The sequence below is a fragment of the Balaenoptera musculus genome, chromosome 4 (assembly GCF_009873245.2).
Source record: "Balaenoptera musculus isolate JJ_BM4_2016_0621 chromosome 4, mBalMus1.pri.v3, whole genome shotgun sequence".
NCBI lineage: Eukaryota > Metazoa > Chordata > Mammalia > Artiodactyla > Balaenopteridae > Balaenoptera > Balaenoptera musculus.
In genome coordinates, this window is record NC_045788.1 from 49,565,850 (window position 1) to 49,579,355 (window position 13,506).

The window sequence follows — 13,506 nt, forward strand, 5'->3', positions numbered from 1 at the left end:
TAGGTTTCTTGGAGAAATGGTTGATTGCAGGGCTAGTTCTGGGAATATACAAGATGGGTCTGGAACTCTTGTGCCAGTAAGAAAAAAAGGCTGATGGGGACATGTCCAAAGCACATAGAAGCAAGCTTAAAAAGGCCCTCACTGGCCAAACCTGTGCAAGCTGATCATCAAAATTATTACCCACTGAATAACATAAGAATCCATAGGTCTACACATGAATAAATGCATAGTGGGGAAGAAGGGAAAACTTTCTTAGAGTAGAATTGCAACTAAGAAATTTAGAAGAAAGTAATAAATATAGAAGAAGCAATGGAACTAAAAAATCAACATTTGGAAATACAGTAATAATAACTGAATCATAGTGCAATAATTGATCCAGGAAGAATCACTAATATATGCTAAAACCAGTGGGTGAATGTTTGATAAGAAGCAGGATATTTACTATATAGACTCAAAGTGTTTTCCCACAAAATATTTAATTACAAAGGGAAAAATGGTAATTTTATAGTGGAGAAACCTGGCAGATCCCACCTTCCCTAAGTGATCAAAGTTAATATAACCAGTAATGGAGCAAATCAACACAATGTTCCTCCTGACATGGTATATGAAGGGCACATCACTTCTGTGATATTCCTGCTGAAAACGCATAACCTGAATCTAATCACGAGGAAACAATGGATATACCGAAACTGAGGGCTATTCTACAAAAAATAACCGTACTCTTCAAACATACCAAGATCATGAAAGTCCCCCCATTCTCCAAAAAAAAAAAGATTGAGGGATTATTTCAGATTAAAGGAAAATAAAGATACATACAACACATGTTGTTGATTGAAGCCTGGGCCCCACACACACACACACACACACACACAAAACATTTCCCCCCCTTTTGCTATAAAGGACCTTAATTAGTAAGACAATTGGCAAAATTTCAGTAAGGTCTGCAAACAAGATAATAGTATTATATCAATGTTAATTTCATTAATTTCTATATTGAACTATAGCTGCTTTAAAAATGTCCTGCTTTTTCAGAAACACACATATATTTAGGAGTAAATGAGCATCATGGCTGCAACTTATTGTCAAATGGTTCAGAGGGAAAAAACCCATCCACCTGTCTGTCTGTCTATCTGTCTATCTATCTATCTATCTGGAGAGAATGATAAAGTAAAGAAGGCAAATTATTAACATTTGGGAAATCAGGATGAAGGGTATATGGCAGTTCTGGAAATTCTTCCATAAGTTTGAAATTATTTAAAAATATTTTTTAAAGATTAACGATACTGACTGGCTGTTAGCAGTCTGAAAGCTCAAGACATAATAACTTGTAATTTCCTAAGGCACAGATTTGTGCCATTCCACAGCAGGTCTGGAGAGTCTCAGCAACACTCCAACTAGTGGGCGAGCCTCACAGCCCACAGTCCATACCTACTCCCATTCACCCTTGCTACAAAATAACTTTTTTTAAAAGGATTTTTTGTTTTGTTTTGTTTTAGATTTAATTTTATTTATTTTTGGCTGCGTTGGGTCTTTGTTGCTGTGCGTGGGCTTTTTCCAGTTGTGGCGAGCGGGGACTACTCTTCATTGCTGTGCGCGGGCTTCTCATTGAGGTGGCTTCTCTTGTTGTGGAGCATGGGCTCTAGGCGTGTGGGCGTCAGTAGTTGTGGCATGTGGGCTCAGTAGTTGTGGCATGCGGGCTCTAGAGTGCAGGCTCAGTAGTTGTGGCGCACGGGTTTAGTTGCTCCACAGCATGTGGGATCTTCCCGGACCAGGGATCAAACCCGCGTCCCCTGCATTGGCAGGCGGATTTCTGTCCACTGCACCACCAGGGAAGTCCCCAAAATAGCTCTTGTGAAGTGGTAAAAAATCTTTATTTCTTTATGAAAAATGCCTTTAAGAAGAAAGCTAAGGGTGAGTACCAGTCACAGGGACAAAAGAAAAACAAAGGTTCCAAGCCAGAAAGCAGACATTTTGATGAATTAAAGTGTGGCCTGTCAAATGAGGTGAATGGATCCATCACACACTCTAGTGAGAAGACGACAAAGCAAATCGAGAAATTACTTTGGCCAGTACAGTTGTCCCTCAGTACCCGCAGGGTATTGGTTCCAGGACCCCCAAGGATAACAAAATCTGCCCTACTCAAGTCCCTTATATAAAATGGTAGAGCATTTGCGTATGATCTACACACGTCCTCCCGTACACTTTAAATCATCTCTCGATTACTTATAATACCTAATACCATGTAAATGCTATGCAAATAGTTGCCTGCACATGGCAAATTCAAGTTTTGCCTTTTGGAACTTTCTGGTTTTTTGTTTTTTTCTTTTTTCCTTTTCAAATATTTTCGATCTGTGGTTGGTTGAATGTGTGGATGGGGAAACTGCAGATACAGAGGTCTGACTGTACTTTATTCTGTGAAGGAAACTGGCTCAACAAGTAACAGATACAAAGTTGGTGATGTTAACTTGTGGTATGAGGATATACTGAAACAGTGCCTTCTGAAGAAAATATAAGAAAGCCAGGAGCATGACAGGTATTAATAAGAAGCAATAGATAGAAAAGAATCACGAGGGGTTCCAACTTACATGTTATGGAGGTATGTGAGAATCTGGAGGTTTATATAGGCCCCTAAGACATATCTGTTGTGAACGTTGGCGCATATATATCGATAGCTCGAAAGATGAGAAATTTGATACAGTAGACTCTACGTTTATAAGGACACTTTGTGAAAGGACCTGAAGAGTTGTTACAGGCTTTTGCTGCTTAAACAAGCACTTCCTATATGTACGTTTCTAATCCTGATTGAATACCTCTAGACCTTGTGTTAAATTATACTAAATTGGCTGCTAAAATGCCATAATTCACAACAATTATAAAAATAATAAAGAAATGCTTTAAATTAAACACTAAATCCCTGAAGATTAGTGTATCAGAAAATTATACACTAATCGCAGCTGGTTTTCTTTTCAGGAATTTTAACATATTCGTAGCAGCAGTTTTGTTATTTCTAAAGAATTGAAACAGTACAAAACTACAGCTCTCTATCCAATTAGAGATTAGTTAGTTCATGTATTTAAAACCCACTATACATTTACAAAAACAAAACCAACAACACTGTACCTCAAAAAGGGGCATTATGTAATTAATCTGTTCTTCCATGTTCAATGAACATTTTCCCCACTGAGATGCGTGATTCTGACTTGTTCCCAGGGTACTTGGAACTCTTTTCATAAGAGGGCTTAACATTGAAATTACTTATGTTAAATCCAATTTTTCCCCAGAATAGGCAGAGGCAGGAAAAGGGTCCAGAGCCAAAGAAAATGCTTTATAATAAGTTCAGGACATTTTTATGGTTGAGAAACTAAATAATAGGCTTGTTCTGAATTTTTATTCTCCTATAACCTCACCCTTGCATTTTTACTAGCCACTGTTATTACCGAATGGCTTTCCTGATTTTGTTTGTAATCAATATATCTTTTAGAACCCTACTCATTCACTATCAGTTTAATTTTAAACTGTTAGAAAATAGATAGGGTAATACTCTGGTAAAGCTGTGTCCTGGATAAAATTAGATACACCTTTTGAAAGTATTTATTATTATTATTATTTTTAATTTATTTATTTTCCTTAATTTTTTGGCTGTGTTGGCTCTTAGTTGTGGCACATGGAATCTTCGTTGAGGCATGCAGGATCTTTTCATTAAGGCGCGGTCTCTTTGTTGCGGTGCTTGGGCTTCTCTCTAGTTGCGACGTGTGGGTTTTCTCTCTCTAGTTGTGGCACGCGAGTTCCAGAAGGCGTTGGGCTCTGTAGTTTGCGGCACGTGGGCTCTCTCTTTGAGGTGCGTGAGCTCAACAGTTCTGGCGTGTGGGCTTAGTTGCCCTGCGGCATGTGAAATCTTAGTTCCCAGACCAGGGATCGAACGGGTGTCCCCTGCATTGGAAGGTGGATTCTTTACCACTGGACCACAAGGTAAGTCCCTGAAATTATTTATTATTGGTGATGTACATGTCTTCTGTCCAAAGTTCTTTCTAAGATATTTTAGATTGAGGAGACCATTAGTGAAAAATTATTGAATACCACACACCAATAGATAGATAAGTTTAAAATTATTTAGTCCTAAAAGCTTAATTCATTATTTCTAAACTTCCAAATCATTTAAAAATCTGTATGCCATAAAATTCACCTCTTTAAAGTATGAAATTCAGTGTTCGTTTTTTTAAAGTATATTCACAAAGCTGTACAATCATCACCACTATCCAATTTTAAGATATTTTAATTATTCTGAAAAGAGATGTCATACCCATTAGAAGTCACTCCCCAGACCCTGGCAATGACTAATCTACTGTCCTGCCTCCAGGGATTTGCCTATTAAAAACATTGAATAAAAATGGAATTATACAATATGTGGCCTTTTGTGTCTTGCTTCTTTTCACATAGCATCATATTTTCAAGGTTCATCCATGTTGTAACATGGATCAGTACATTACTTTTTAGATTTAAATAATATTCCACTGTATGGATATACATATTTTGTTTCTTCATTCACCCATTAATGGATACTTGAGTTGTTTACACCTTTTGGCTATAGTGAATAATGCTGCTAGAAACATTCATGTGCAAGTTTTTGTGTGAACACGTGTTTTCAGTTCTCCTGGGTATATTCTATGGAGAGTTGCTGAGTCATATGGTAACTCTATGTTTAACTTTTAGGGAATTACCAAACTGCTTTCCAAAGAGCCCACACCATTTTGAATTACCAGCAGCAACATATGAGGGTTCCAATATCTTCATATTCTCATCATTATCTTTTTTATGTTTTAAATTATAACCATCTTAGTGGATATGAAGTTGTATCTTGTGACTTTTTATTTGAATTTCCCTAATGATTAATTATGTTGAGCATCTTTTTATATGCTTATTGGCCATTTGTGTATCTTCTTTGGAGAAATGTCTATTTAGATCCTTGGCCCATTTTTAAATTGGATTATTTTTTTATTGTTGACTTGTAAATGTTCTTTTGTATATTCAGGATATGAATCCCTTATCAGAGATATGATTTGCAAACATTTTCTCCCATTCTGTCATTTTTTTCTAGTTCCTTGATAGTGTCCATTGGAGCACAAACGCTTTTATGTTTGATGAAATCCAATTTATCCATTTTTATATTTTTGTTATAAACCCAAGAAACGTGTGCTTAATCCAAGGTCATGATGCTTTTTGCCCATGTTTTCTTCTAAGAGTTTTATAGTTTCACTTTTTACATTTTAGGTCTTGATCCATTTTGACTTATTTTTTGTATGTGGCGTGAGGTAGAGGTCCATCTTCATTGTTTTGCATGTGAATATACAGTTGTTCCATCACCATTTGCTGAAAAGATTATTCTTTCTCCATTGAATTGTCCTGGAACCCTTGTTGAAATTCAAGTGACCATAATCATAAGAGTTTATTTCTGGATTCTCAGTTCTATTCCTGTGATCTATATGTCTATCCTTATATCAGCACCACACTGGTTTTATTCCTGTAGGTTTATAGTAAGTTCTGAAATTGGGAGCATGAGTCCTCCAATTTGTTCTTTTTCAAGATTGTTTTGGCTGTTCTAAATGCCCTATTCATTTTTCTGCATTCTTTTTTCTTTCTGGTCCTCTGATTGGATAATCTCAATTGACCTATCTTCAAGTTTGTTGATTCATCTGCCTACTCCAATCTGCTACTGAGCCTTCCAATGTACATTTCATTTCAGTTATTATACTTTTCAACTCCAGAATTCGTATTTGGTTCTTTTTATGTAAAAAAATTAATAAAAATTTTAACTTAAAAAATTCTATTTTTTTATACTCTCTATTTGGGGAGAGATTGTTTTTAGACTTCTCTTTAGTTCTTTAGATTTGTTTCCTTTAGTTTTCTGAACATAGTTAAACTAGCCATTTTAAAGTCTTTTAAACTGTCAGACAGGTCAAATTAGGACAATTCTCTGAGAATTGTTGGGGGATGGGAGCTTCAAACCCATTTGGCTCCTTCCAGTGGCTGCTAGGCTGTTGGTTTTCTTTCACAGTGATGGAGAGCTGGTTTTCAAAACTACTGTGGAATGAGGAGAAGGGGATGGGCATATGGCAAATTAAAAAGCTTGCTGCTTTTACCAAGATTCTGCTGCCTTTCTTGAATAAACAGATTGTTACATGCCCTTGGTTAATTTCCAGAGTTCTGAAAAAGTTGATTTTTGACAATTTTTGTTAGTGTTTTTGTTGCTTTTATGTAGGAATGGATTTGGGGGGATCCTTACTATGCCATTCCTGCTAATGTCCTAATTCTTTATTTTTAAGGAAAAATATACATACATGGAAGGACTAATTTTTTCTCCCCACATTCTGATACATCACCCAGTGCACCACGATTAGGAGGCTCCCAGCGTAAAACAAAATTTTCAAAAACCTCAGTTGAGGTGTATAGCATATGTGAACGCCACACCACATGGCATCATATGATTGCAGTGGCTCCTCCTGACTTTTCAGACCTTCCTGTGGCAGCTCCATCCTCCTGATGAGTTGGGTTGAAACTCTTAGGATTATCTGACCCTTCCCTTACTCTTCTGCTCCCACATCCCCTCAAATGCTCCTTCACAGTTTTATCCATACATAACCTTTCTATCCACTCCCAAGGTACCATTTTCTCTCACCTGCCATCAGTCAGTGAGCTTTGATATAAACACCACTTTGATGAGTTCAATCAGTGATCAGAGGCATCCAACACCATATCTTGTCTTTTTCTGGATAAAAATCTAGTCTTTTTAATGTGACCTACAAATTTTCACAATCTTAACCCGATATGAACTGGAGGTCAGACAAATTGGGTTCTTTCTTCAGTTTAGTTCTTGTGGAATTTTCTGTACCTACTGTTCAGGGTATAAAAGATTATTGAGTACCTACTATGTGCTAAACTTAGAGCCAGTTCACAGAGATATATAGGTAAGTAAACCCACAATTACAATGTACTGTAGCTAAGAACTATGTGGAAGGATCAATTAAGATATCTGAGAAAGTGCCTTTGAAATGTGAAGAATTTCAGGAGTTAAAGGTATCAGTGTGGGTTTTTTTCTTATTTACTTACCTCCAGTATAATACCCTCGAAGATTTAGTCAAGTGTTATGGTGTTAAAATGGTTATATAATTAGTTTTCCTCCCTAAATATGACAGTGTGTGAGAACCCTGGGACTTCTGCATCTGTAGGAGGCCACGTATATACATGTTGACCGTGTCCTCATCTTTAAAGCAGGGATGACACCTTCCTGCTTACTTCCCAGGACTGTGGTGAAGGATCGCAGGAGAAGATACACGTGGGGTCATTTTGAAGTGCCTTACAAATCCCACTTCTTATCAAAACAATTATTATAAATAAATAAAAATAAATTATAAAAAATTGTAAACATACTCTCATTTTTATCACCTATGCAGCTCATGCTGTGATGTCTTCATTTGAACATCTGTTTGGACAATTTAATGAGAATAAGTAATTTATTTCTGTTAAGCATTTTGTGGGCTACCTTTTGTGAAGAGTCCTATAACCACACTGTGAAAACATTAATAATCACTGATATGCCACCAAAAACAACCATGGAGGAAAAGAAAAGCAGTTACTTACTCTCTGCTTTTAATTGTCCAAGGATGGAATTTTCTCCTCTGCACATGGTTCTGAACATATGTAAAGGAAAGAAATAATTATAGAGGTTTCAATGGTTTCAATTGCAATATCTGTGGGGTAGAGTCCTAATCCAAGTAAAAATAGAGCAAGTGCTTTTATGAGAAGATGCTACATAGATTTTTTAAAAGCCAAGAAAACATATGAATGTCACTTCTGTAATGTTATTGATGGGACAAGTTATTTTGAAGTGCGTAAATGGAAAAGTTATAAAATTGATCTTAGATTTCAGAAAGAGATGCTATTTTTAAAAGATGGGTTATGAATGAGCTTTCCCACTTAGAAAATGTGGCGACTGCAAAGATAAACTTAGAATGCCACAATAGATAAGAATACTTACAGAATCATATTACTTTCAGAGGTGAAAAGGGCAAACTTAGCAAAGTAATTCTGGAATTAAGGAAACTATTATACCTGAGCTGTCTCTGTAAAGTCAGAAAACCCCTTAAAAGTGAAAAATATAGTCTCAAATAGCTGCCTCTACTAATGATTTTGCTTCTCAAGACTCTGATAATAGTCGATGAATTATAAAGACCGACAAGACAAAAAATTCTATGTTCCATCTGCTTGCTCTGTGAAAGTAATTAAAAGTACAGTTACGCCTGGGAAATGCTGATATTATTAAAGATGATGCCAGAAAATAGAGATGTTTTTGCATAATAAAAGGTTATAGTTTTGGTTGCTGAACAAAAGCGAAGCGTGTTATTTCATTCAGTTGGCTCAAACCCAAGAAAATAGTTACAGAAAATAACTACAATCGACAATATTCCAAAAGTAATGTTAGCATGGCAAATGAAGTGCATAAAATCCAATTAAACATTATGTCAGTGCCTTAACTACTTGAAAAGCTTTGTTTGCCATGTTATAAATCAGATAATATTAGAAACGGGCAAATCTTCAATCCAAGTGTATAGACCAAAGCACAGTTAAAGTTTTCTCATACTGTAATGAGGCAAAATTACCCCAGATGAAACAAAACGCCTTACTTGAAACCCTGGCAGACAGAAAGATACAAGCTTAAAAAGTCGGAAAGAAGCAAGAGGATTAACAAAAAAAGATTTCCACTACAGTGGTGCGCTCAAACTGTGCCTGGAGGACCTTAGATCTTGAGGAGGTGCCTCTAGGGAGGGGAACTCAAGCAAAAGGGCATCTAAGCCCCCAGCCCCAATTTGACCAAGGCCCTGAACCCTTATCTGCTTTACACACTGTGGGTTTGGGGCAAGACTTCATTTGTCCCTCCCCCACAAAAGAATTTGCTTAGAAAGGTGGGAAACTACAGGTGGTTCTGAAGAACAGGGGATATTAAAAGAAAATATCCAGGCGCTAGTCCTTGCTTTGACTTATTAAGTGTGATCCTGAGTAGGACTCTTTTGTGCTTCAGGTCACAGAGCTTATAATTGGGACGTGGATTCATGCCAGGCCTGTCCATTTACCTCTTCTCAGCTAAGTGACCCAAAAAGAACGTCAGGGGGGCCTTTCCATCACTTTCTACAGCACCTCTCTACACCCATCCACCAGCTAGCACCTCTCAACCCTGCTCATAATCTTCCACTGGCCACGTCTGAAGTCTCATGTGACTTTTTGAGTGAATATGGAAACTCTGCTTTTTAGAATATTGAGAACAGGACTTACCACGTTCCCTAAAATTTTAACAAAGGGATGGTAGGGAAAACAATTAAAATTCCAGGAGACAGGAAAGAACCTTCACGCTTCACTTACTGGCAGAGACTATTATTACCAACCTTGTTGAAGGACTGCTGCCTAGAAAAATCATAAACCAATATGTGCAAATCATACCATTTTAAGCATTTAATTTTTTTCTTTCATCTACTTACTGCAAAGAATATGGAAAGCTCAATAACTATTTGGTGGCTTAAAGATAATTTTAAAATTATCTTTAAAAATTAATTATGTATAAAGGACTTCATAACTGTATCTATATAAAGTCTTTGTCTCCATTTATAATATATTAATATATATTAAAGAACAAAAATATTAGTCTTTTTTTTATATTCATATATATTGTGTGTATATATACATCTCATAAATGGAGACAAGCACTCTATATATGTGATAGGCAATGAGTATAAAAGAGACACTAATATTTTAGTTCTTTTATACGTGCCATGTGTCCTAGGCCTACCATTTATGATTTTAGGCTCTATTTGAATTTTATCAACTAGTAAACAGGCCAAGATTCAAAAGTAAAATAAAGCAAAGTGTCCATCTGTTCAATGATCCACTGAATAGATGTGGAGAAACACTTCCATTGCTTTCGCCAGCTTACATGCATAACTGATTGAAAGCTGTAAACAGAGGATTTTAGAACTTTGGCACCTGTAGTTGAAGTGCATTATCGCCTGTAGAGCATTTCCTCCACCGGTTGAAATGTCTCCTTCAAAACCTGGCAGAAGTGGTATCACAACATAAACCCGGTATCTCTGGCTTTCCCTGCAAAAGTCAGATGGAAGGAGTTGCACAGAAAAAAAAAAAAAAAAAAAAAAGACACAGTAACAGTTAAAAATGACAGTCAAGCAGTTCACATGGTTTTGGAGACTGAGTGAATGGCTTCCTACAATACATTCTATCACGTTCCAGGCTTTGGCAGGGAAGGGGATGCTGTTGTATTAAAGGCCAGAAACTGTTATCCAGGGTAACCGTTCATAACAACCTGAAAAATAAGCTGAACTTGGCAGTAAAGTGGGAATTGTTCCCACTATCTCTCTATAGCACAATCCTTCCTAGGACAAAATTCACTGTAAAAAAGCCTTGCTTGGATCCCATGGGAGGTGGAGGGGTTATAATAAAGTTTTGAAAAAGACGTTATCCTAACCGTTTTATGTATAACAAGTTATAGCCACAGTACCGAGCTCAGAGTCCAGCAAATAGCAGGCATTCAGTTAGTAATTACTGAGTAAATGAGCTCCCACAGCCTAAATCTCAGGGGCAAAAAAACATATTGGACCCAGTATATTTTCCAATGCAGAAATCAGCATTGTTTAGAAACTCTGATTCATCTCTGGAAACTCTGCTTCAGATGCAAAATGTTACCCTGGGCCTGTCAAGAATTTTGAATAACTGATGTTGAGTTTTAAATCTCCTGTAGACATAACACAGTATTTCTTGGTCTGCTGTCCCAACTGATTAACAACAGCTTTTGAAAGAAAAGAAACAGAAGCAGAAAATGTGGCTCCTAATTTTGATCTGTATTCAGAAAGTCAGAAATTTGGAGAATTATGTTCAAATAGGTGTCGCCTCTTTGGAGGCTTGACTGTTAATATCCTTCTCTCTAGAAAACACACAGGAAGAAGAGAAAGTCTGGAGATGACTGTGGCATCCCTTATGGTCAGAATCTCGCCAGTTTATGTGAGAAGTCTGCATTCACACAAAGATGCTGCTACAGGTTAATTTTCAAATCGGAACCTACTTAAACTTTTCATAATACTTAATTTCTAAGGTGCATTGTCTTCTAAACAGCTACATTTTTCTTTCAGGTGAATATTATTATTACTCTCAGAGGGGTCAGATTTCATTACTGAGGTCTCTGATGCCAACATACCGTACATATCAGGGCACAGGGAAAGTGCAGTTTGAGACAGAAGCCGCGGCCAACAGAACGGAGTCTGGAGACCTATGAGCTTTAACCGCAGTGCTGAGAAATGAGGAATCTGAACCAGGGTGTTGTAATGGCATGGATTAATCGCTAGATGGCAAACACAGTTTGAGTTGGAAAAACCCCATTTAAAAAAAAAATTATACACGGTTAAAGTTCTCTGTCAAATAAGGGTACGAAGCTCACATTCCTAGACAGTAAACAGGATAGTGGGAAGAACAGAAAGAATACCTAAGCTATTTCCTCACAGCCAGTATTTAAAAGTCCAAATGAATTTTACAGTTGAAAATTGACACCATCTGGCTTCAACTGCCTTTACAGAATCACCTTCGTCCTGGTCCTCCCAGGCCCACACTCCAGGGACTGGACACCACTGCCCTGTGCTCAGAGGTGCACCCCTAGTAAGGCAGGTTAGTCAACCTAACTCATCTGCCCCCTGAGCCTGGATGCCCTTCTCTGCCTCGCAGAGAGGAGCTGATAACCGGCTCCTTCCATCAAGCCATCCTGGATGTGCCAGTGAAAATTGGTTTGCTCCTGCCTCTGCACTCCCACTTGCACATGGTTGGGATGCCTACTCAGCATCTTTTTGCTTACACAACAGTGACAGGTACCTCTGTTAGGCTAGGCTATGTGATAAGCCCTTTTGAAACACAGGACGTACGTCCACATATCTTTCTGTTTTGGGCGGTGCCCAACAGAGGACCTTTGCACTCAGTATGCACTTGGTACTATTTGCTTTGGGAGGATGGGGTCAGGTTGGAAGAATGTTTGTTTCTGGGAAGCCTCTGGTAGACAAGAGGTTAGACAGGATGTTTTTCTTTAAATTAGATTACACCTTATTTGAATTTTTTTTATTGTGGAAAAATATATGAAACATATAATTTACCATTTTCACCATTTTTAAGTGTACTGTTCAGTGTTAACAATTACCTTCACATGTTGTGAACCATCATGATCTCTATTTCCAAAACTTTTTCATGAGTCCAAACAGAAACTGTGATAATTAAGCAGTAACTTCCCATTTCCCCTCCCTGCAACCTCTGGTAACCTCTAATTTACTTTCGGTCTCTAGGAATTTGCCTGGTCTAGATATTTCAGCTAAGTGGAATCAAACAATATTTGTTCTTTTGTGGCTGACTTATTTCACTTAACATAATATCCTTAAGATTCATCCACGATGTAGGATGGGTCAGAATTTCCTTCCTTCTTATGGCTGAATAATATTCTGTTATATATATAGACCACATTTGGTTTATCCGGTCATCTGTTGGTGGACACTTGCAATGTTTCCACTTTTAGCTATTGTGAATAATGCTGCAGTGGGCACGGGCATATAGTATCTGAGTCCCTGTTTTCAATTATTTTGGGTATATATCCAGGAATGGTGTTGCTGGGTCATACAGTTATTCTATGTTTAGCTTTTTGAGGAACCACCAAAAAAAATTACATTTTCGAATGGATAATATATGTTCACAGGACAAACCTTCAGAGGTGGAATATTATATGATGAAAAAACTTCTTTTTCACTCCTTTGTCCCCAGCCTTTGTTTCCCCTCCCTAAGGGCAACTTGTATTACCTTTCATGTTCTTTCAGAAATAGTCTATGAATTTATAAGCATATATATATGTATTCTCTCCTTCTACACAAATGTTAGACTACTGTAAACACTTTTCTGTTATTTTTTTTTTGTAATTTATCAGTGTATCCTGGAAATTCTTTGATAACTGTACTTAGAGAGATGCCCATTTTTTAATAACAGTGACAGTATTCCAAATCCATGCCATAATATTTTAACCAGTTCTCTATTGCTGGGCATTGAACTGTTTCTAATTTTTTCTACCCCAAAATACCTATTTTGCTATGTGTGCCAACCCACATAAGTCATCTTTCACATTTATTAGAAGCAGTATTGCTGGTCTTGAACACCAAGTGTTTGTAATTCTGTTTGGAAAAGATGGTTTCCTTTTGCCCATGTGTTTTATGAAAGCAAAAATGACTTCAAAATGTAGACACTGGGAAATGTTCTATAAAAATCTTGTATCTTTAGATAAAGCATATTTGCAAATTTAGTTTGTAGAAATCAGAATATTCACATTTTCTTGTTCTTGGTTAGCTCTATATCAAAATCCTTGCTTTTTTATTTTTATTTTTTTAACACAATGCAGTTTTTGAATTTCCTAAATGATGAAATTTTTAAACT

The 13,506-nt window shown here is 37.0% G+C and overlaps 1 protein-coding gene across 6 annotated transcripts in view; it reads right to left on the reverse strand.

Moving 5' to 3' along the window:
- PLD1 (phospholipase D1) overlaps positions 1–13,506 on the reverse strand; it is a 212,905-nt gene that overhangs the window by 28,786 nt on the left and 170,613 nt on the right. For all 6 annotated transcript variants that reach the window (XM_036850657.1, XM_036850658.1, XM_036850656.1 and 3 more), the window contains 2 exons: positions 10,030–10,143; positions 7,636–7,685 (listed from right to left, as the gene is read on the reverse strand). In XM_036850657.1, the coding sequence (XP_036706552.1) occupies positions 7,636–7,685; positions 10,030–10,143 (164 nt within the window). The remainder of the gene's footprint in view (positions 1–7,635; positions 7,686–10,029; positions 10,144–13,506) is intronic.